We start from the raw sequence: 25,234 nt of genomic DNA, 5'->3' as shown, positions 1-25,234 counted from the left end.
TAAGCGCTAGCTGCTCATGTTAAATTAATATCAGACTAGCGAGCTGCACAGACTGATCAGTGTATGATGTCACATTAACACCAGAACATTTCAGCTCATTTTGGTTGTAAGATCACGGCTCTGTGTTCATTATGAGTACCTGCTGATGTTGTTATAGTGCTGCGTGTGGAAGTTCTTCAGCAGATGACTCTGGAGTCGAAGGCGATGGGCGTCTTTACTCGAGTCAGAGTAGTTTAGCAGTAAAACCACCAGCAGGAACAGCATGTAGATCAGGAAGGCCTGTCAATCAAACCAAATTGTCTATTATTCAAACGTCTAACGACATAAAAAGAATCTGATGACAAACTAGTTTCTGTCTAACAGTTAATCAGAGCCACCGCTACGGATGAAGCTGTAAAACAGCAGCGATGCTAATGGACCCTAACAAAGCATGGTAGCTGTCAGGCAAAATAATGTCTTTAATGGAGGGGCGTAGATTACAGGATAATAATTATACACCAACACAAGTTGAAAAGGACTCATTTTTGCAAAAGCCAGACTGAGCTCATGGTGACCTTCAGCATGGTGTGAAGCAGGCGAACTTTGCGAGCCTCCTCTCTAGCCTGTGAAAGAGCGAATCCTTGCGGAGGTCTCACTCTGGGGATACGCTGGACGACTCTCTCCACACGTGGACAATCCACCAACACGTCCTGCTCTTCTGCTCTCAGACGACCCACGACCAAAGAAAAATACACGCCCTCCAATATCACCTACAGACACACACACAACAATACATTTTTGTGCCAATATTCTTGTGTAAAATGTCGCAATTTGCATAAGAATAACTTAAGTGGGTGTTTGTGTACCTTTATAGGTTCTAGAATAAGGAACGATGACAGGAAACTGACAATGCAAGAGATGAGCCACATCAGAGCCACGTTCTCATTAAAGCTCTGCCCCAGCCACATTGATAGGCTGCTTGACAGGATAAGCCCCACCCAGCTGCCCCACAGAGCAGCCAGTCCGCATAAAGGTGGAAGCGGTCTCGGCCTACACACATCCGTCACTACTAAGTAAAAGAAAGTGAGCCGTTTAAAGGAGGAGGTTCCCGGTGTGAACGCTCGATTCGGTTCGTGTCAGTGAGTGCGTTTACCTGTGCGAGAGGTAAAGGCAGTTTTGGGAGGGTCTCGCCTCATGGCTGCAGGAAGAACCGGTTCATTCATCTTCTGAAGTAGAATCACTTCAGTCTTGTCACCAAATATACTGGAGCTAAAATGGAGAGTAAAGCTTTATGTGTATAAAACTCTTGTTTAAAACAGCCAAGAGAGTAAGTGCAGCGACGAGACTTACAGATCACCCATATCACTGTCCGTCTGAGACAGCAGCTGTCCGTCAGCCAAAATACGCTTGATTAGGTCCTCATCTGTCAATCAAAACAAGCATCCAATCAACAACAATCTCATCTAATTAACTGACAGGAGATTTTAAAGGAAAAGTGCACCCAAAATTACATTTTGTCACTGTTATATCAACCGGCTTTAGAAGACTTGGAATCTCAGGACTCATATGAGCGACATTGCGTACTGTTCTAGTGATTTGGCATTTAATAAGAATTTTTAATGCCTTGTTTATACTTTGAGTGCATTAGTGCCGAAATGACGTTATTGCGAAGTAGGCGGTCGTGTGCGTTAATGGTAAATTCGCACGTGGCGAAAGCCCAATGTTTTTTAAATTGGAATATAATACAGGACTCATATGAACAACATTGCGTACAATTCTAGTGATTTGGCATTTATTGGGGATTTTTAATGCCTTGTTTATACTTTGAGTGCATTAGTGCGGAAATGACGCTATTGTGAAGTAGGCGGTCGTGTGCGTTCATGGTAAATTCGCACGTGGCGAAAGCGCCAACGTTTCTCAAATTGGAATATAATACAGGACTCATATGAACAACATTGCGTACAATTCTAGTGATTTGGCATTTATTGGGGATTTTTAATGCCTTGTTTATACTTTGAGCGCATTAGTGCCGAAATGACGTTATTGCGAAGTAGGCGGTCGTGTGCGTTAATGGTAAATTCGCACGTGGCGAATGCGTCAACGTTTCTCAAATTGGAATATAATACAGGACCCATATGAACAACATTGCGTACAATTCTAGTGATTTGGCATTTATTGGGGATTTTTAATGCCTTGTTTATACTTTGAGTGCATTAGTGCCGAAATGACGTTATTGCGAAGTAGGCGGTCGTGTGCGTTAACGGTAAATTTGCACGTGGCGAGAGCGCCAACGTTTCTCAAATTGGAATATAATACAGGACTCATATGAACAACATTGCGTACAATTCTAGTGATTTGGCATTTATTGGGGATTTTTAATGCCTTGTTTATACTTTGAGTGCATTAGTGCCGAAATGACGTTATTGCGAAGTAGGCGGTCGTGTGCTTTAACGGTAAATTCGCACGTGGCGAAAGCGCCAACGTTTCTCAAATTGGAATATAATACAGGACTCATATGAACAACATTGCGTACAATTCTAGTGATTTGGCATTTATTGGGGATTTTTAATGCCTTGTTTATACTTTGAGTGCATTAGTGCCGAAATGACGTTATTGCGAAGTAGGCGGTCGTGTGCGTTAACGGTAAATTTGCACGTGGCGAGAGCGCCAACGTTTCTCAAATTGGAATATAATACAGGACTCATATGAACAACATTGCGTACAATTCTAGTGATTTGGCATTTATTGGGGATTTTTAATGCCTTGTTTATACTTTGAGTGCATTAGTGCCGAAATGACGTTATTGCGAAGTAGGCGGTCGTGTGCGTTAACGGTAAATTCGCACGTGGTGAAAGCCCAACTTTTTTAAATTGGAATATAATACAGGACTCATATGAACAACATTGCGTACAATTCTAGTGATTTGGCATTTATTGGGGATTTTTAATGCCTTGTTTTTACTTTGAGTGCATTAGTGCCGAGATGACGTTATTGCTAAGTAGGCGTCATGTGCGTTAACAGTAAATTCGCACGTGGCGAAAGCGTCAACGTTTTTTCAAATTGGAATATAATACAGGACTCATATGAACAACATTGTGTACAATTCTAGTGATTTGGCATTTATTGGGGATTTTTAATGCCTTGTTTATACTTTGAGCGAGTTAGTGACAAAAATGACATAATTGCGGAGTAGGCTGTCATGCACGTTAACGGTACATTCACACAGAGCGAAAGTGTTAACGCTCGACATTTACTTTTAATGGGTGACGTCATGCGTTTCCGAACTGAATTGTGGATCCGTCAACGTCGCGTCACTACCGTTGCTCGTGGCAGAAGTTGAACATTTCTCAACTTTTCAAGCGCCAACGTGTGCCAATCAGATCGTCTTATACAAATAACCTAGTGCGAGATAGCGAATTACGTTTATGCAAGACCTGAGCATGTGTTGCAGCCACTGTGATTGGCTGTTGGCCACGCTTCGGCTTTCGCCCCGTGTGAATGTATCGTAAGTGAAGTGATGTGCACAGCATTTTTTGTAACTGCACGCGGCTTCGCACCCAAAAATGACCGTCCTCAAGGCGATATCTCTTTAATCAATCCAGCAAAACAATTCATAGTCTCTTTATCTGACACTTTTAAAGTAAAGTATGGGAAGTTTTAAATTCATTTAAATAGGATTCAAAATTATTGGCTTATATTTGTATTGAATGTACCGCTGGATGAGTAATAAAATTTTTAACATTTCTTTATTGTTTATTAATTTAAACATTAATAACAAGATAATCTTTAATAAAGAGATTGTTGTTTTATTCATGTTCTCATATTTATATATTTAGCTACAATGTTACAAGAGCGACGGATGTTACATTGAACACCGACTTCTATCCGCTACTTTGCGTTAGTTTTGGACTCGTTTACTTCAGTCACCCCCTGTTGTTTAAATACTGGAACATTGAGCACGTCGAATATAAACACCTCATCCAGTGCGGAGCGAGATTTGAGTATAACGAAAGCTTAATGCTGCGTACACACCAAATGCAAAGCATCGCGATCCTCGCTCTAGATTACTCACGGAATTGAACTATGCGTCATGGAAAATTTTCGCTAAATTTTCGTTAAATATTTATAACTTGTGCGAATAGTGCATGTTTTTGCGACAATCACGCTGCCTAATTCACGTCATTCGCATCACCCTGGTCAAGTTTGCGTCTATTCGCGTCCATGCATTGACTTTGTATGTAATCTACTCGTGCAAAACATTGAATTTGTTTGAGGTTGTTGTGTACGCACCATAAGGCTCTAGTCCCCATTCACACCAAGTTTAATTTACCCGAGGATGAAAAATATTTGTTCCTATGGTTGTTTTCACACACTGTGTCCTCTTCATCTGGATTGAAGGGAATGTCCACGCCCAAATGTCTGCTGCCCTGACCCCTCTTCAGCCGGGGAGGGAATACCGGTCCCATCTCCACAGAAGGATCGGTCAACACGTCTGGCCAATCACAATCCGGGACACTCCACCTCTGCAGACTACAGTGAAAGAACCAGAAGCAACTAATTTAATAATGAATTTACACACACTGCAAAAATGCCTTTCTTACTTGGTATTTTTGTCTTGTTTTTAGTAGAAATATCTAAAAATTCTTAAATTAAGATGCTTTTTCTTGATGAGCAATATGACAATAGGTCTAAAAACAAAAAATATACAATTTAAGTGAATTTGTGCTTAAAACAAGCAAAACTATCTGCCAATGGGGTGAGGAAAAAATCTTGAAATAAGTTTTCTCTTTTCAAGCATAATTTTCCGGCCCCTATTGTATAGTTTTTGTCTTAAAACTAGACTTATTTTCTTAGGTAATTTTGCTCATCATCTTGATTTAAGAATTTTTAGATATTGTTGCTGAAAACAAGACCAAAATACTAAGAAAGTCATTTTTTGCAGCGATTCACTTATTTAATAACGCTCACTTGCATACACATTCATTGAATCCTTTACCAATTCATTTATTCAAGTTGTTCATTTATTAAATCCTGCTCTAATACTTTACCTCTTACTAGAAGGTGTAGGCAGGTCAATGTTGGTCTCCTCTGAATATGTCTGCAAGGAGAGAGAGAGAGCAGACGTTGTGTTTTTAGCTGAAATGTTTCTGCTGGAACACAATGTACTCAATTCATCTCAGGATTGTGTTTTTCAGAATCAGCTCATATGTCCTTCACATTGGGCGACTTGAGCACTCAGTCTGGCGGGTTTCAATCGAAACAAGTTTCTCATTTGTGTTCTAACTCGCTCTTCTGTGGACGTCTATTTTGTTTATGATACTGCTTTGCACTCTAATGGAAAACTGTTTGGAAATGTGACATTGGCAATGGTTGCTGGTATTTTCTCTAAGGCACAACCCATTTACTCTAAGTATCTTGACTATGAGAATAATAAACCCCCCTTTCAAGATCCAGACACAACAGCACAACTGAGATTTGAAGAATAACAAAAATACTTTTTAAACATGAAACATTAGTAAATCAACATATTTGCCTTAGGCTGGCCTAATTAATGCAATACATATTTTAAATTACTCCTGATAAATTAATGACAGAGTGTGTAGAAAACATCTGTACTAAATACAAATATTACATACAATACATACATTATATCATATTATACCACAGGGCTGTTAAATGCTTCCTTCTCATTGGTTGAGAATCATTGTAAGGATGTGCATTATTTTTCAGGCAATGAATGTATTTACACCTATGAAGAAGTTCCAAGTCTGTCAACCGCATTACAGTTCCAAAACACTACGCTGAGTTTAACTGACATAAGAGTTTTATTTAATTTTAACAAATAAAGCATACATATATGTGAAAAAATATTTTAATAAATAAAATATTAAATAAGTTTTATCCTATCTTCATTTGTTCTGTTTTTATCACCTCTCAAATATAGGTAGGTTTCTTCAAAAATACAAAATTTTGAGCAAAAAGGTAAGATAATAAAACTTTTGTTAAAGATCAGATTCAGGGTGATGATCAAAACATACACAGAGTTTTTACTGTTTTTGGATCAGTGGATGCTTCAGCGTTTTATAAGTTGAGTAAGAGCTGTCTAGTGGATAATAAAAGAAATATGGATCACCATAAAACTCGTCATTGGCAGGAAAGTGTTTTCTCTTAATTGATGAGATTACAAAATTAGGCTAAAAAAAACTTTATTCAAGGTCATTACTGTGCACATGACTGTATAGAGCTCCTCTCCCAGAGATTCGTAACTTTTTATTGATTGATGATTGGTTCTTTTAACTAAAAAGCGGAACTTCAGTCGGCAGAGCAGCCTTATTACGTGTTGCATTGTCCCCTATTCATAGTATCAATCTTCACTGAAAAAATTACTTTCTTACTTAGTATTTTTGTCTTGTTTTTTAGTAAAAGAATATAAACAAAAATTATTAAATAAGTATGTATTTTCTTGATGAGCAAAATGATCTAGGAAAATAAGTCTAGTTTTTAGAGTAAATTAGGACTTAAAACAAGCAAAAACAAATGTGCCAATGGAATAAGAAAAATGTTCTTGAAATAAGTTTACTTTTTTATAAACACTTAATTCAAATTATTTTTCTTATTCCATTGGCAGATTTTTTTGCTTGTTTCAAACACAAATTCGCTTAAATTTTATATTTTTTGTCTAAAAACTAAACTTATTTTTCTAGGTTATTTTGCTCATCAAGAAACTACATCTTAATTTAAGATTTTTTTTAGGGTGTTTGAAACCAAGAATCCAAGAAAAAAATACTAAGAAAGTCATTTTTTGCAGTGTTGATATATCCAATATCTGTATCTACACTGCAAAAAATGATTTTCAAGAAAAAGAATACTTAGTATTTTTGTCTTGTTATAGTAAAAAAAAATCTAAAAAAATCTTAAATTAAGATGCTTTTTCTTGATGAGCAAAAGGACCCAAGAAAATAAGTCTAGTTTTTAGACCAAAAATATCAAATTTAAGTGATTTTGTGCATAAAGCAAGCAAAAGAATCTGCCAATGGGGTAAGCAATTTTTTCTTGAATTTTTCTTGAATTTAGTGTTTAAGAAAAATGTTCAAGATTTTTTGCTTACCCCATTGGCAGATTCTTTTTGCTTGTTTTATTCACAAAATCACCTAAAATTTATATTTTTGGTCTAAAAGCTTACTTTTAAAATTCTTATTATCTTGGGTCGTTTTGCTCATAATGAAAAAGCATCTTAATTTAAGAATTTTTAGATATTTTTACAAAAAAACAAGACAAAAATACTAAGAAATGTTTTTCTTGAAAATCATTTTTTGCAGTGTACTCTGTTATTCTATAACTTATATCCAAATGTTTCAGATATACAGTAATGTATTCCCTACTATTCTATTCTAGACGTTATATACTTCTCCAACCATATACATCCCATCATACCTCTCCAGTTATGGCATTTAACATCAGAAAAGAGCTTCCGGTCATCGAGTTATCCAGGAAGTCATCAATTTCTAAAGACTCCTGGTCCACCTGTGGAGGCAGCTGTTCCACAGAGACCTTACAGATGCAAAAACAGCTTTTCAATAAACCATGCCTTTGGGGAGATGTCTTCAGAAGTCATTTTGTGTGTATGCGTGTGTGATGTACCTTACTGCGACTAAGTCTAAATAAGAAGAAAATGACCAGATAGAACGGATACACCAGCAGACAGCTCACAAGCCCCGCCCATACTGTCTCGGCATTCAAAGAGACTTCTGTAGACACTGGCGTAGATCTATAACACATGCACACATTAAGCATAATACTTATATACTATACAGCACATATTATTACGGTATATTATACATTGATGTATCGCTTTACCGTTTGCCGTTGGTGACCGTACCGTACCACACGGCGTTGGCAAGCATACAAAGATGCATTAGCACAGAGCAGCAGGTTATCCGCTGTAGCCGCGTAAAGGGACTGCGCGGTGGTCGTTCCCATAGCGACAGCCACACATGGCTTTCGCACAACGCCCTCTGTAGCTCCCAGGATAGTAGGCGGGGCCAGTAACGAAGGTCAGCCTCCTCTGTAAGGGCACACAGGAAGTGCAGAGGTCAGATGACGGGACGTTCCTAAACTTGCCATGGTTTTGCATAGATTATGACCTCACCTGATGCTTCCACCTCTATCTCTACCCGTCCGTCCGTTTTCTCATTGTCGACGGAGAGCCACTCCTTAACCAAGAAGAAATAACTGCTGCCAGTCTGCAAATCCTTCACCAGAACATACTGAAGTAGCCAAGCAGGAGAGAGGCCTGAGGGAGAGATAGACAGTGAGACAGACAGACAGACAGTTGCTGGATGTCTCACACATAACGGCATCCACGTTTGGGTACCTTTGTTGTCATGCCACGTGCGGATCTTGAGCACGCTGCCCAGGCTCGTATCCGTGGCAATGTGGAAGATGTCCAGGCTGTTACGAGCGAACGCTCCGACGCTGTCCAGATGTCGATGTCCACTGCGGGCCTCGCTGCCGTGGAGACTGATGCCGACATGGGCTGTCGTACCTGGACAGGTATAAAGAGCGTTGGAAACGTAGAAACAAAGATTGAGACACCAGCCCGAGGAGACAAACGACTGTGTTTTAGGATGGAAAATCCTCACTCCTGTAAGATATTTTGTCTGTGTTTTCTGCACAGCCATCAGTGCGGTGCGATTTTTCAAAGTTTTTCCACTTTGGTCTGTTATTGTTGAATCAGATATTAAAGATAATCCTGACCATAAATGACACGTACAAACAAACCTGCGGTCGTTTGCTTTAAATGTCTGTCAACAAATCCCTTCTTTTCCAAATGCATCTGGCAGACATTTTTATCCACAAGGACTTACAGTGAATTCAAGGCATACAATTTTTTATCAGTATGTGAGTAGGCGTTTAAGAAAATACCATACGTGCGAGTATCGTGACTATTTGTAAGGCAATAACATATTGATTCTAAAAAGCAATATCAATATACTTTTTATAAAAAGTGCAGAGAGAAAAAAAGAGAGACAGAGAGAAAATAATTGACAGCACAATTGAGTTTCTTTCAACAAACCACCATTATGGTGATCAGTGTTTGCATTAAATCAGCTCAGGACACACAAAAAACAACCACACATTTTTGCTCCCACCTACAAAGTGACAATTTTAACATGCTGTACTAAATTATATGTGGAGTAATTTGAGCTTAAACTTCACATATGGGGACACCAAAGAGCTATTTTACATCTTAACAAAGTGAAATACACTTTGTTGACTAACCTGACAGCACTCTTAATCTCACCTGCTCCGTATCCCCAGCCGGTCTTGACCTGGATCTCGTACTTGTACAGCCCGTCCCTCCCACACAGCGGAACCACTGAAGCCCTCCTCAGGTCCATTTCATCCAGCTTACGCATTATAGCACCGGTCACGGCATAACACAGCAGTCCGATCACGCACACCAGTACCACCACCAGATTGTGACTAACTGACCGTTCCTGTCATCAATGAAATAAGCACATTGTTTCATTCACAAACTAATGAAAACAAATTTAAAAGTACTCAATATAAATACTCACAGGAATGATGAATGAGACGGAATCGAGTGGAACGAAGAGGCTAGCGGCGAAGGCGGTGAGGTGGCGTGTGAGACAAACTGCTTGGCCCGGGCTAGTTTCGGGAAGCGGAACCATGCCGTCCGTTCGCCACTGTTTGGCGCTCTCGCTGAAATACTGGCATAAAGATGTGAAGACCCCCACCTCCACCCGGATTAGATAGGGGTCACCTGGGCCACACCCCGTGGACACGTTTATGAAGTGGTCACGTGTGGTGTTGTATAAGCTGATGGAGATCAAGAGAATGGAATTTGAATCTTTTGGTCCACCATTTTTTCATTCCTTCATTAGCAAATAAGTGTATTTTAGTAAGACAAGCAAAACTAGCACCACACTAGACTTTTTTGGTAAATGATAAAACGGGGAATTTAATGAGTATTCAGAGGTCTCCTAACCTCTTTTGTACATAACATAATAAGTTGAAAATGAAGCTTATTAGTAAGTCACTTAGTAAAAGCAGAAATTCATTTGCCAGTCAAAGTTCATTTAAAAAACAAAAGAGCTGCCAGCATTCAGACACATCATTTATCACAGATTTATCTTATCCACTTGAACATTTATATCCTTTGTAAACCGCACAGGGAAAGTTTAAGAGATTATTAAATGCTGCATTTACGACCGCTCTTACTTCGGAGACAGAAAGAACGTGTAGCGCCGCTGGTCCAGATCCCGCCCCCGTGTCATATTAAGAGTGATGCGTTTCCTGTCAGTGCTGTTGAATTCATTGGGCCACTCAGAGGTGTGCAGGTAGGCTGTGATTGATGGATCCAATTCCGACCTCTCTGGAGAGTCTGAGCAGGACATAACAAAGTAGAATTGAATTTAAACACAAACTTACCCATAAACATAAGTACTTTTCCAATATTAGTAGATACATTTTTAAGAACTATTTCAAGTGCAGTTTAAACAATAAAATAATGTAATATTGGATAAAATATTGCAATTCTTCTAAAGGGCGCCCCTAGTGGCAGTGCAAATGTCTTACCGTCTAACACCGTGAAGTTGAGTTGGACGTAAATTCCAGCTTGATTATTAGTATTCCTCGTGCTCACTCTCACAATAATCGAACTGCAGTGACTGATGTTCTCGGCCCCCACAGGCGGCAAGATGCCCTCTATTACGTTTTCATCCAGCCCAGCCCCTCTGCCGTTATTAACGGTCACAGTTATCGCCTGGTTTTCGTCCAAATCCGAGATCGGAATCTGCGTGCCGTTTATCGTGTGGAACTCCATAGATACCACCTCAGTAGACACGGGGTAATTTGGTACGTAATTAAAGGGAAATGGATTCGGTTCCACTTGGAACACCAGCTGCACGATTCCATCCTCGCTGCTGCCCCCTTGTGCCAGCGCGCCTACTGCTGCCCGTCCCAAACTGGCGTTAAACGCCCGAGGGATGGAGAAACGCTGGCACTCAGGTGCGTCGCTCTCACCGTAACATAGCAGGCTATGGGGGTCGGCGCGTTTGCCGGCAGCGGCGATCTCGGCCCCTTTGAGGATCAGGGGCTCCTCGTTGAGGACGCGGGCGAGCATGAGGATTCTCATGAGTTCGGAGGAGAGGGTGTAAGCTTTAGCAGCCACCCGCAGTGGGTGATGTTGCTCTTCTGAGAGAAACGGAGCCTGCTGAGAGAGAGTGCCACGTTCTTCAGTCTCTAGAGTTGGAGAAGATGCCGCTTGGCTTACTTGATGGATCAGGTCACCTGAATTGAGAAGACGGTTTGAGTTAGAAAATCTATTATTTCTGTCATGGTTTTAAGAGAAAAATGATAACAATGATAAAAATGTTGTCTTCAGACATGCAAAATATTTGTTTTGTGACATACAGAGTTTGTGCGTGGAACTTACCCATGATATTGAGAATGTTGTCTGCTATCTCAGTAGGGGTCACAGTACCCTGTTTAGTGTCTGTCTGTAGTATCTCTAACATCGACTCGAGTTTATCCAGGGTGCTGTTTTGACACTCTTCACACACAAATTCTCGACTCACAGCCTACACATACAGACGCAGAATTTTAATAAGATGTTACAATTAATTTTTGTCATTTGTATTGTGATGGTAACATCTCTTTCGTCTCCAATGTGATGGTATCATTTCTTTCTTGTCTAAAGTGATTGTAACACCGCTCTGTTATCTAATGTGATGGTACCATCTCTTCTTAAATTTTTAACATCTGTTGTCTAGTTTGATGATAACAACTCTCTGTTGTCTAATCTGATAATAACATCTCTTACCTAATGTGATGGTAACATCTCTCTACTCTTGAATGTGATTGTAACATCTCCCTATTGTTTAATGTGATGATACCATCTCTTCTCAAATTTTTAACATCTGTTGTCTAATGTGATAACACCTCTCTATTTTCTATTGTGATGGTAACATCTCTTCTCTAAAGTAATGGTATAATTTCCTTCTTGTCTAATGTGATTTTAACACTGATTGTTGTCTAATCTGATAATAACATCTCTTACCAAATGTGATGGTAACATCTCTCAATTCTTTAATGTGATGATACTATCTTTTTTAAATATGATTTTTAACATCTATCTGTTGTCTAATTTGATGATAACACCTCTCTGTTGTCTAATCTGATAATAACATCTCTTACATAATGTGATGGTAACATCTCTCTACTCTTTAATGAGATTGTAACATCTCTCTATTATTTAATGTGATGATACCATCTCTTCTCAAATGTGATTTTTAACATCCATCTGTTATCTAATCTGATAATAACATCTCTTACCTAATGTGATGGTAACATCTCTCTACTCTTTAATGTGATGCTACTGTCTCCTCTCAAATGTGATTTTTAACATCCATCTGTTGTCTAATTTGATGATAACACCTCTCTGTTGTCTAATGTTATGGTAACATCTCTCTATTATTTAATGTGATTATATAATTTCTTCTCAAATGTGATTTTAACATCTATCTGTTGTCCAATGTAATGGAAACATCTCCCTATTCTTTAATGTGATGATACTATCTCTTCTCAAATGTAATTTTAACATCTATCTGCTGTCAAATGTGATGATAACACCTCTCTGTTGTCTACTGTTATGGTAACATCTCTCTATTCTTTAATGTGATGACAACATTTCTTCTCAAATGTGATTTTTAACATCTATCTATTGTCTAATTTGATGATAACACCTCTCTGTTGTCTAATCTGATAATAACATCTCTTACCTAATGTGATGGTAACATCTCTCTATACCTTAATGTGATGATACCATCTCTTTCTATACTAATGTGATTTTTAACATCCATCTGTTATCTAATTTGATAATAACATCTCTTACCTAATGTGATGGTAACATCTCTCTATTTTTTAATGTGATGATACTATCTCCTCTCAAATGTGATTTCGATATCTGTCTATTATCTAATGTGATGGTTACATCTCTTCTCTAATGTTATGGTAACATTTATCTTTTCTTGAATGCGATGGTAACATCTCTTTCTGAATGTGATGGTAACATTCTCTCCTCTTGAATGTGATGGTAACATCTCTCTATTGTTTAATGTGATGATACCATCTCTTTTCAAATGTGATTTATAACATCTATCTGTTGTCTAATGTGATGATAACACCTCTCTGTTGTCTAATCTGATAATAACATATCTTACATACTATGATGGTAACATCTTTCTATTCTTTAAAGTGATGATCCTATCACTTCTCAAATGTGATTTTAGTATCTATCTGTTGTCCAATGTAATGGAACCATCTCCCTATTCTTTAATGTGATGATACTATCTCTTAAATGTAATTTTAACATCTATCTGTTGTCAAATGTGATAGCAGCATCTCTTTCTATACTAATGTGATGGTAACATTTCTCTTTTCTTTAATGTGATGGTAACACCTCTCTATTCCTTAATGTGATGGTAACATCTCTCTCTTTTCTAATGTGATGGCAGCAACTCTTTCTTTACTAATGTGATGGTAACATCTCTCTCTCTCTTCCAATGTAATGGTAACATACCTCTTTCCTAATCTGATAGTAACATTACTCCCTTCTCTAATCTGACTATATTTAATGTAATGGAAACATTTTTCTATTCTATATTGCGATGATAACATCTCTTCTCAAATGTGTGTTTAATATCTGTCTATTATCTAATGTGATGGTAACATCTCTTCTCTAATGTGATTGTAACATCTCTCTTTTCTTAATGTGATGGTAACATCTCTCTCTTGTCTAATGTTATGGCAGCATCTCTTTTTATACTAATGTGATGGTAACATCTCTCTCTCTCTCTCTCTTCTCTGTAATGGTAGCATATCTCTTTTCTAATCTAGTAACATTACTCCCTTCTCTAATCTGGTAGTAATCAGATGATCTCTCCATTCTTTAATGTGATGGTAACATCTCTCGCTTGTCTAATGGGATTGCAACATCACTTTCTATACTAATGTGATCTCTCGCTCTTCTAATGTGATATTAACATTTCTCCCTTCTCCAATGTGATGATAACTTCTCTTTCTTTCCTAACGAGAATCTCTCTCTGTTTCTCACCGTGCACTGCGCAAGGGCTGCTGATGTCTGCTGGATGTCATTGACGGTGATCAGATCCAGTGATGTCAGCGCTCTGGTGATGTTTCCTCTGATGTTCACTCTGTACTGGCGCTCAGCCTTTGACACACCCTCACGTCTGCGGGACACACCCTGCTCATACTGCAAACACACAAAAATTGACGGATGAGTAAATGGATGGATTAGGTGAGTAGATGTATGTATTGAAGATCAGATGAATGAATGAATAGATGGACGGATAGTCTCACCTCATTCAGAACAGTGATGATAGCCAGCGAAAGTTCCCGTACTCTTTGTGAGTCTCCCTGTCGGAGCAGATCTCTCAGGGTGGAGTCCGTCAGGTTACTTAACCAGTGAGGAAGACTACTGTACCCTTTAGGAATCTCTGGCAGTACCACCTCCATCGACCTGACATATACAACAACACACATGATGTTATACCCGCCAGGAGTCACTTATGACAATATTAGAATATAAAACAACAGCCTCTTACCTATTGTGGCCCATGACCGACGCCCCCTGGTGGTCTTCCACCATCACTAAAGCAGTCACCCTGTACTGGGCAGACCTGAAGCCAGGGGGCAGGAATGCAGAATGTTCTGGACTCGTGCCCTTATACACACAAAACTCCTCGCAGTAAAGATCTGAACAACGCATCATCAACAGACTATAGACCAGTGGAGACTCTGTCTCATCGGAATCAGCATAACCTGAAAATGAAAAACTTGTTTTCAATACATTTATAAGACAATCAATGTATCTCGCCCTGCTTATTTGGTTTTGCAAAGGGTCATTTTATAGCTAGCATTTTATTGATCCTACATACACACAGTTAAATCATACTTTCATAGTCTTTCCAATTCTCACCTGAGCAATTGAAGTGAACTCTTTCCATGAGCGTGCGCACCTGAGGCCGGTCCCCATCCGCCCACAGAGAACACGACCCACCAGCTGGAGGCAGATTGGGGTGGAGTTCGATATAAGCCACACCCTCCCGGTCCATACTGTCATCTTTCACGTGGAGGCTGAATATGTAGGAGTCGCCGTCTCTGAGGATGCCCTGCCTCAGCACCAGATGCATGCTGTCTCTGCCTGTGGTGGTCGTGTTCAGATCCAAGATCAGCGTTTCGTTACGTCCAGTCATCGCCGTCCAGTGCTAACATCAGCACGGAGAAAGTGAATTTGTGAATGGTGTCATTTTTCAATGATTTTTATTATTACAAATATTGTGGCACTAAAGTATGGTTGTACTTATACAGATCAATGAACAAGACTACTACTACATTTATTAATCGTTAAATCGAAGGTTTTTATGCACAACGTAAACGAGCAACGAACAATAGTACTAGCATTAACTAACATTCAACAAAAATTAAGAAATGCTGTAAAAAATAGTTTCTTGTTAGTTCAAGTTCGCTATTGTTAAAGAAAGAGACCTTATTGTAAAATGTTACTAAAAACATAAATAGCTCATGAATGTATATTATTATTCAAAATTATGTACATTTTTGTAGCCACAAAAAATTGGAGTCATAGCGCAGATTTCTTTATCCACCGGTGGGTGCTCGACACAATTTCACGCAATGCTTAGGTTGCTTAGCAACGGCAGACGCTATGGGAGCACCCAAGCAGTTTAGAAAGGAGGAGGAAAGCAGCACGGTCGCATTTTCTGTGCAATTTTACATGCAAAATGTGAAGTGTCCCTTATTCAGCTTGTTCATCAAAGCATCATAGATATTACAACTTGCGAGATCTACCAATTAGAGAGGCTCCCAAATTTTTAAAAGCGTTTTTAATTAAAATATCTGCATATCTGGCATTTTTCCGTGGGTGCTTGGCCATTTCGGTGGGTGATCGGCTCCTATGTTGTAAATAATTTTAAGAGTGACATGTAGACCAGTGGTTCTCAAACTGGGGGCCGCGAGATGGTGCCTAGGGGCCCCCGGTTTTATGACATTTTATAAAATACATTAATTTATCATGAATTCTGTGTAATTAAACCAAAAAAATAATGCTACTAACCAACAGCACTACTTTGAATAATTTTATATGTTTTGTTTAATTAAAATGTTACATTTTAGAACAAATTTGTCATAAATTTTTTTGGGGGGCCACGAAGAAATGCACTGTACACAAGGGGGGGGGGGGGATCGCACGCTAAAAAAGTTTGAGAACCACTGATGTAGACGATGTAAACATTTGCGGTCAAACAGTCGACAGAATGTTACCTGGGAGTTTTATGTGGCCCACCACTGACCTCCATCTCACTGATCTCAGACCTGTATTTTTGAACAGCTATATAAGCATCCTATATTCGCCATAATATTTACTCTCTGTCTGGCTGATGGGATCAAGATCATTGAGTGTTTGACTGCTCGCTCACCAAGTAAACGTGTGCGAGTGTGTGATTTAAAGAGGTTTGGCACATTCTTAGCGGCTAATGCAGTGGAACACACCACATCATGATCATGACATCACCCTCATGACACTCCGGTTTCATAACCATAACATCACTCCAGTCTCAGTCTAAACATTATGAGAAAGCAGGTCGGAAAAAATCCAGGGTGCAAGAGGGACCCTAGAATGATATCATCCTGCTATCTCTCTCTCTCTCTCACTTTGTCAGTGTGAGTCTCCTCAATAAGTCATGACAGCATGTTTCCTTCAATAAATAACTTACGGGTGACTCACAAAACTTAAATATTTAATTTCCGACATATTTGGATTATATGAGTCCAATGTTATTCTGATGAGATATTAATGGTGTTTAACTTACAAAGCCACGGAAGTCCAAGTCAAATTAAAGGGCACCTATTATGCAAAATCCAATTTTACAAGATGTTTGGGCATAAATGTGTGTTGGCACTGTCTAAACACAACCACCCAACAATTAAAAAAAATCCCTTTTTAATCCTCATTAGACATGCCATTTTGATTCTCTTGTTAAAATGTTGTCACACTGACAAAGCCCCGCCCACAGCCAATGACTGACAGTCCTGCATTACCATAGTTTCCACCTTCAGTAAGTTGTACGCTGTCTACCATATCTCAATAGTGAGATACTATTGTCTCAAACTGTGTTTACAGGAATCAGATCCATTTTAACTGAAAGTCCTCACTGTTTCTTTTGGTAAAGGAGTAATGAGCAATAGCTCATTTGCATTTAAAGGTACAGAAACGAAAAAATAAAATAAAAAATAGGGGCATTTTGGACATGTTATTATAAATGATCTGTGGGGTATTTTGAGCTAAAACGTCATTTACACGTTCTGGGCACACCTGAGACTCATATTACATTTTGCTAAAAATGTGCATAATAGGTACCCTTTAAAGTTGCATTTTTGAAGGCCTATCAAAAGGTTTCAATGATTTGAAGTATTCCTATGATTGATGAGAATATATGTTATAGTTAAACTGTGAGTCAACGTATCTCTCACCCCTCTGTGTGAGCTGTGACAATTACTGCAGGTGCCAGCCAAGTAAACATAAGAGCTCTGACTGATCTCATAGCGGGATTGAGCTTTACACGACACACACTCCAGTGAGACCATTGGGATCCGACCGCTCTGTACCAACACCTGCAACCAGAAAAAGAAGAGAGAAATTCATTTTTAAAACTTTAACAAGCAATTTCCCATAAGTTACAAAATTTGTTTATTGTCTATGGAAGTTAATTAGAGAATCTGATTTACTGAAAACGTCTCACTATTTAGAGTGATTAAATATAAACAAAACTGCAACTGAGATTTACAGAATCTCTGATCCAGAGTGAAAACTTAATTTCTTCTTGAGTATTGAGTTTTTCATTGATTTCATTATGGTCCCCAAAGCTATTAGACCTTAAAGTTAAATCAGTCGGCCTGCATTTGCCTGCGCTAAGCAAATATGCCCTATAGCATCTTTGGTAATTGAGCACAAGCTTTTTAAATCAGCGGTAAATTAGTTTTGTACATTTTATTGAAAAGCTCATATCGTGTCATGCTTTCAGCATAGAATTGTGAAGGCCAGAAGGGGGTTAAAAGCAAATTGATTATTCAAAAGCAAATTAATTATAAAGCGTTTTTATCCCTGTAACAGCTAAAACAGCATGTGCATTAGGAGGATCAACATTACAAAAATAATGACATGAGTAAGGTTAAAATATGCATGCTGTTTTTAAATTAAATATTGGTTGAAAAGAATAATTCATCAAAATAAAGAAAATTACCCCATAATTTACTCAACTTAATGTCATCCTAGGTGTATATGACTTTCTTTCTTCAGCCGAACACATTTAGAGTTACATTAAATAATATCCTGGTTCTTTCTAGCTTGGTAAGGGCAATCCATCATCATCATCATCAAAAAAAAATTCATATGACTCTCCAATGGGTTAATATATGTGTTCTGAAGCAAAATTTGCAAAAGAAAGTGATCCGTATTTTGAGAGTATTGAGCGATTGACACATCGCATTTGAATGTAAACATTTTAGATTCGTCATGTTGGCTCCATGTCAGTAAGTAGAACAATTAATGGTTCTTACAAGGTTGACATGTAGCCAGCATGCCGCCATGCCCCAATTTTTGAAAGATATGTGCTTGCATTTGAACATGATGTGTTAATCTCTAAATATGCTCAAAATCATTTTCTTTCACAAATGCATTGTTTTGCTTTTAGAATGCATACATTATGGGGTAATTTTCATTATTTGGTGAACTATTGCTTTAATAAATTAAGGCTGCAATCTGTAATATTTGCCTGTATAATCTCTGTTTGAGACATAAAATTGCAGGTCGCTTTACATGCTAATCTTTACGTGAGATAAACTCAAAATATATTTCATAAAGCTCAAGTTCATTTTTTGCGCAAAAATTAAGAGACCACTCCAGTTTTGATTTTAATCATAAATTATAGAGGTATTGTTTAGTATCTTAGTTTAGTATCTGTTACATTTCAACAAAAACAAATCTCAAATTTTTGAGAAATTAATTTGAACTTTGCAGTATTAAATAGGGGAAAACACTGCATCTTTTTAGTTATTTTGACCAGGTCTTTCCCATTTAAATTTTTAGTAAATAAAAGCAGATAAAAACATAATTTCTATTAAGAATTTGGCAAAAATGTTGTCGGTAGTTGACAGAATAAAAAAAGATTATTTTATTTAAAACACATACCAATAAATAGTAAATCTAGAAAAACTGAAAGGGACCATTGAAATGGTATCTTAATTTTTTCCACGGTTGTATGTATGTACTGGATCAATAGCTTATTTTTGTTTAGTTTTAGTTTCAGATGGCAGCTTGAAGCAAATGTTGTTTATGATAAAATATATCAAGAATGAATATCAATTAGTCTTTTGACATTTTTGTAAAAAACGTTGCGCCCTTAAAGGCGGAGTCCACGATGTTTGAAAGCCAATGTTGATATTTGAAATCACAAACACGCCCCTACCCCAATAGAATCTGGACCTTCTGTTGATAGACCCGCCCCACACATACATACGCAACCCGGCAAGGATGTCGGTTAGTAGACACGCTCCTTACTGCTGATTGGCTATAAGTGTGTTTTGGTAGTCGGCTCGTCTCCTTTTCCAAAGCCTTTTTCAAACATCGTGGACTCCGCCTTTAATTCACACTTACAGTCTGAGTTGTGGATTCTGGAGTCATGCCCTCTTTGCTGACAGTCAATCGGAAAGTGTACTCAACATCCACCTCTAGCTCGGACCCAGAGATGCCCAGAACCGGATCGCTTGGACCCAACCCGAAACTCAGAGTAGAGCAGTGAGCCGAGCCCTGTGGGATGTTAAAACAGATTTCTTTTATAAAATACAGCTGATGGACTGAAAAGCACACAGTACCCCCTCAACATCTGTTCTGTCTGGTTGAACTTCTCTGTGGTGGCTTTGTTATCTAATGACCATGACTGCACATCCTGAAAAGAAACTTTCCAGAAAAAAGCAGCAGCCGTATTTGGACACTAAAGGCACACATGTAGGCAAACATGTTGTTTATGAGTCACAGGATTATCAATCTTTATAACAAAACATCAACTGTAATTTACCTTACAATTTATTGTAAGAATATTTTCCAAGAAACACACTTTATTTTTATTTTTTTGAAATTGAGAAGCTGTTTACAGTATCTGTTGTTTTATCAATTAAAATATGTATTAGAAAATGTATTAACTAATGCAATGTTCCTACATAACTTTTTTAACAATGCAAAACTTTTGGTGCCACTGTATCCTAAAATATACATTACTGACAGAAATATTGCATCTGTGTCAGTTTAAAAAGTTTTCAATAAAAGCAGAAATCTTTGCAGTCTGCAGTGAGCCTGATGGGCTGAGAGAAATCTGAAGAAAACTCAGTTTATCTTATCCTAGTTATGTAACTCTGATCTCACACACACACCACATCATGATGACATTTTGACTGAGTCGCTGTACTCATATTGAACTCTCTGATATATGTATCATTAAATCTGCCTCTAAATCTCAAACATTTTCTTATACAATCTCACACTCTTACATCTCTGTTTCTGTAATTTTAAACGTTAAATGTCTATACTGATTGTCCCATACTTAATGCAGTGTTAACACCAACAGGTGTGATGTGCTTCCTTTATAGAGAAACTATTTATTTAGAAATATTTGAATGTTAAAAAGATTTCAAATAATTATTGATATTTTACCCCAAGATCGTCAGATTGCATAATTTGGAGATGGATGATAATAAACGCAAACCAACATAATGCAAAAGAATAACAATTTTTTTCTAAATTTGTGAAAATGTAAATGGCCCCTTAGAGCTTTTAAATTTCTAAATAGTTAATTTCATGTCAATGACGCACAATAAATATAGACAAACACACAAAACTGGAATGAACACACAGAACATATTACCTTGGAGGTGCTCACACATTCCCAGTGGTAGTTGAGCAGGGATTGGTTCTCTGGATCTAGATTGGGATCATAGGATTGCTCTGCACTCAAATGGAGATCGTGAGTTTTGGACCAGATGCGGTATGTGCCACCTTCAATAATGGGCACCAACTTCTTGGACATGACTGAAAGCTGCAGACAGGCTGCCTTTCTGAGTGGAACTCCCTCATAAGACAGAGAAAAAACTAGAGTGTAGTTGCCAGCAAAAATTGACATTTTGGGCACTGAAAGTTGGAGCCTATGGACATTGACTTCTGCAGGAAGACGGACCTTAGAAGGAGCTGGTCCTTTCTTATCATCATCCTGACAACGAGGGGAGGTGAGGATCTCCCAGAGGTACTTTATGCCATAAAGAGCACAGCCCTTTAGGTTCACATTGGCCTCCACCAAGGTAGGCTGGTAACGCCAGATAGAAAGACGTGGAGCTTGAATAATCTGAACTTCTGGTTCGTCACACTTCAAGACAGAGATGTTGATCTCAATCTGTGCTGTGACCCAGCTGACCAGGTTACTGACATTAACTCGCACCAGATAGTGACCAGGCAGATAATAGATATGACTAATAGAAGGTGTTGTTGTGACAGAGCCAGAGGTACCATCCCCAAAATCCCACAGATAAGATGCAGGAGTGGAAGCAGGAGCAATACCCACATGGAAACTGATGGTCTTGTTTATGAAGGTGTCACTTGGCTGAGCATCCAAAAAGGCTGATTTGATACTGTTCTGAACTTGTAGAACCTTGGTCACATTTAGACCATTAAGGGAATTGAAAGCTCTCAGGAATATGGTGAGATTACCTGGCTTATCTGGTGCATATGTCACTGATCTGCCAACCAGATGAGTCTTGGGACCATGATGAAGGTCAAAGGTCCACAGGAAGGTCAGCGGCTCACGCGTTGGCGTATATGCTACATAAGACCTAGTTACTCCTACAGGTATGGCAGCATCACAGCAGTCCAATATAGTCAGTCTGGTAACAGGTTCCATTACTTCAATATGCAGAGTTTTCCGCTCTGAACTCACCTGGTTGAAAGCAGTAAGGTTCACGTAGTACTTGGCCACACTGGTGAACTGGTGGATGTAAGTTAGATTGTCTGGAATAACAGTTGCATCACCGCTGATGCTCAGGATAAAGGTAACAGACGTTCCAGATGCGACCGAAATGGTAAACTCTACGTTCTCTCCAACTGCAGCAATTTGTTTGCTGGCCTTTAGCTCCAGGCCCTGGATACGGTCTTGTACTGTGAAATCACGAGATACTACTTGTCCACTGATGTCATTAGTGGCATTCAGAGTAGCAGTAAAGATACCAGGTTTAGAGAAGATGTAAGAGGTGACATTCCAATTTGATTTTGTGCCATCTGGCAACAGCCACTCCCAAGAAATGTTGGATCCGGTCTGTGTTTCTCCATGCAAGGAAACATTGACCCCTGATGCTACAAAGTTCTGATCAGGTACATTTATGGCAATTAAAGATAATCCTGATATTGGTTCTTGAATGCTGATCAACTTTGAGACTGTTTCTGAGCTGACTTTGTTGAAAACTTCCACTTTAACCAGTATTAAACCTACAGTCCCAAAACGGTGCATTACAGTAGGCACATCAAACGTTAACAAATTACCATCTGCCCACCATCTGTAATGTAGGTCACTCCCAAAACGTGCAAATACTGTAATGTTTGTTATGGCTTTCACTGCAGCAGGGTTTGGTAAAGACTCAAGGACCAACTCCTTCACAGGGTCCAGAAACTCAATAGTTCGATTCACAGCCAGCTGGCCAAGCAAGTTGGTTGCCTTGAGGATCACCTCACAGGGGCCTGGGGTTGGGTAATTGAGGTCTATGGACTTGCCTGTAAGGTTGTTGTCATGGTTCTCATGTTCCCTCAGAAGGTTCCAGCTGAAGGTCATGTTGGTTCCCTCTTTTAATGAGGCTTGCAAGTGAAGGACACGATTGGTTGCAAAACAACATCCTTCACTAAGATCATCGGCTGCTATCTGCAGGCCCTCCAACTCACGCTGTACAAAGATGAAAATACTAGCCTGAGCGGTGCCAATATCATTCTTTGCAGTTACTATGATGTTGAAAGTTCCAACTGAACGAAATGTGTAGAACGTTGTGTTGTGAGTGTCTTGTATAGATGTGCACCGGTCACAAAGAATCCAAGAGTATCGTACGGCATCCCCTAGGTCAAGGTGTGCCTCAAAGTGGACCGAAGCATTCAAAGGAACATTTACAAGGCTAGCGTTTATGGTCAATCCTTGAATGGGTGCCAAGACCACCACAGAAATCTCACTTCTATTCTCGCTCACTTCATTCTTGCCTGTTACACAGATCTTAAAATTTCCCGAAGAATTGTAGGCGTGCAATACATTTGTCCCATTAAGTTGAGTCCCATCTCCAAAGTTCCAGAAATAGAGAGCATCTGCAGATTCTGAAGACACTCTGAACGTGTAGCTTTGGTGTAAGGCAAGATTGTTACCTTTAGATCCATTATGATTTATCACCAAAAAGCCAACGGGTTGCTGTACTTCAATTGAAACAGAGTTGTTGCTACAGGATATGTTGTTGAAGACAGTAACTGTTACAAGATATGGTCCAGGACTCTTGTAAGTAAAATTCATCATCTCACCACCTTGAATCGGATGTATGGAGTCATGTATTCCAAAGTCCCATAGGTATGTGTAATTAAATTCCGGAAGAGCAGTTACAATAAAACTACTCTTCTCTCCGATTTCCACGTGTGTCCTCAAAGGGGACACAGACACAGATGTGATTTTGGGTTGGACACAGATCCTTCTGAAAAAATTTGCCTTGTTAGTTTCACTTGACATGAGTAAAGAGAGATGGTACTCGCCACTCTTAACATAAGTGTGCGTTATTGCTGGGGTTCCATATTGAGTCTCGTTGGGGCTTCCATCCCCAAAACTCCAAACATACTGATGTCCTGAAGCGTTCCCTGACACAAATGCATGAAAATTGATCTCTCTGTTTTCTTGAACACACACATCCGGTTCTAGCGCTAACACTTGTAGCACAAACACCTGAACAGGTATGGTAAGCCACTGCACGCTCACTGCGTTCATTGCCGTAACATTGATGGTGTAGTTTCCATCTTTTCTGTATGTATATTCAAATGGGGGTTCAACGCCTGTACGTACGGTTCCATCACCCATGTTAAATCTCCAAGAAACATTGTTGCCTTCTTCCACGCTAGCTATGACAACAGTAGGAGTGTTGCGTTCTGTGGGAGCAGATGACATTGCTTTTAAGCCTTTAATATCCTCATAAACGATAATTTCTGCACAAGTGTCCATCCAGCTAATGGTGTTGTTGACATTCACACAGATGTTATAGACACCACTGTTAGCATACACATGAGGAACTCTGCGCTCACGCCCCTGCTGCAGACTCGAGTTATCACCAAAGTTCCAGGTATAGATGATACCGTAGGGAGACGGCAAGGGGTGGGCCTCAAATTCAGCAGGTTTTCCAGCATGTAGAAGTTGTGGATCAGTCTGGATTTGCACATCTGTTAGAATGCTGAAGACGTAGACATCAACTTTGCAGGTTTTGTTCTCGTAGTGGTTAGAAGCAAATAATATTAGGGTGTATTCCCCTGTGAAAACAGGAATGAGGCATATAATCACCAATCTTTATTAATAAAAACATGATGCATGTGGCTTAATAAAAGTAAAGTCTTTACCTGGCTGGGTATAAACATATTGTACATCGTCATGAACCACTGCCTGGTTACTAGAGGGGTTATCGTAGGGGGGTTTAAACTGACGTGAATGGTTCCCTCCATCTCCAAACCGCCACCTGTGACACACAAACCATAAAATCCATCAAAACATTTTTTTATCGAAACAAACACATGCACAGCATGCCTGATTACATGAATGAATTATGCTTGGTTTCCTTTAAATTTAAAGACAATTCAATGTCTTTAAATTTGTGAATGTTTTGACAAATAAAGCAAGGTTGTAATAGCCTTGGGTAGTACCTGCACCTCAGATTCAGGTGCAAACAAGCTTGTAGTCTTAACTAAAATGAGCTTTTCCTGCTCATTGTACTCCTATAGTATGATGTATTTCAATGTAAAATATAATTGTACTTATTGTAATTTTATTGTAAAATTTGGCACTTACATATCAGAATAAATCAGAGATGAGTT

At 38.9% G+C, this 25,234-nt stretch overlaps 1 protein-coding gene across 2 annotated transcripts in view; it reads right to left on the bottom strand.

The window, feature by feature from the left end:
- pkd1a (polycystic kidney disease 1a) overlaps positions 1 to 25,234 on the bottom strand; it is an 80,687-nt gene that overhangs the window by 12,529 nt on the left and 42,924 nt on the right. Inside the window, exons 16-40 of one of the 2 annotated variants that reach the window (XM_055204281.2) lie at positions 24,764 to 24,879; positions 21,021 to 24,676; positions 19,757 to 19,909; positions 17,575 to 17,715; positions 15,005 to 15,293; positions 14,631 to 14,847; positions 14,386 to 14,545; positions 14,120 to 14,278; positions 11,441 to 11,585; positions 10,582 to 11,295; positions 10,225 to 10,387; positions 9,561 to 9,822; positions 9,284 to 9,479; positions 8,354 to 8,524; positions 8,129 to 8,272; positions 7,837 to 8,044; positions 7,621 to 7,747; positions 7,414 to 7,530; positions 5,028 to 5,077; positions 4,310 to 4,509; positions 1,330 to 1,402; positions 1,133 to 1,248; positions 846 to 1,045; positions 555 to 749; positions 140 to 279 (exon numbers count right to left, since the gene is read on the bottom strand). In XM_055204281.2, coding sequence (XP_055060256.2) covers positions 140 to 279; positions 555 to 749; positions 846 to 1,045; positions 1,133 to 1,248; positions 1,330 to 1,402; positions 4,310 to 4,509; positions 5,028 to 5,077; positions 7,414 to 7,530; positions 7,621 to 7,747; positions 7,837 to 8,044; positions 8,129 to 8,272; positions 8,354 to 8,524; positions 9,284 to 9,479; positions 9,561 to 9,822; positions 10,225 to 10,387; positions 10,582 to 11,295; positions 11,441 to 11,585; positions 14,120 to 14,278; positions 14,386 to 14,545; positions 14,631 to 14,847; positions 15,005 to 15,293; positions 17,575 to 17,715; positions 19,757 to 19,909; positions 21,021 to 24,676; positions 24,764 to 24,879 — 8,112 coding nt within the window. Of the gene's footprint in view, positions 1 to 139; positions 280 to 554; positions 750 to 845; positions 1,049 to 1,132; positions 1,249 to 1,329; positions 1,403 to 4,309; positions 4,510 to 5,027; positions 5,078 to 7,413; positions 7,531 to 7,620; positions 7,748 to 7,836; positions 8,045 to 8,128; positions 8,273 to 8,353; positions 8,525 to 9,283; positions 9,480 to 9,560; positions 9,823 to 10,224; positions 10,388 to 10,581; positions 11,296 to 11,440; positions 11,586 to 14,119; positions 14,279 to 14,385; positions 14,546 to 14,630; positions 14,848 to 15,004; positions 15,294 to 17,574; positions 17,716 to 19,756; positions 19,910 to 21,020; positions 24,677 to 24,763; positions 24,880 to 25,234 lie in introns of both variants that reach the window. The other variant, XM_055204280.2, reaches the window with a different exon arrangement.

The sequence above is a fragment of the Misgurnus anguillicaudatus genome, chromosome 3 (genome assembly GCF_027580225.2).
Source record: "Misgurnus anguillicaudatus chromosome 3, ASM2758022v2, whole genome shotgun sequence".
Taxonomy (NCBI): Eukaryota; Metazoa; Chordata; class Actinopteri; order Cypriniformes; family Cobitidae; genus Misgurnus; species Misgurnus anguillicaudatus.
The sequence above is the reverse complement of the archived record's forward strand: the minus strand, read 5'-3'. Positions and strand labels throughout refer to the sequence as shown.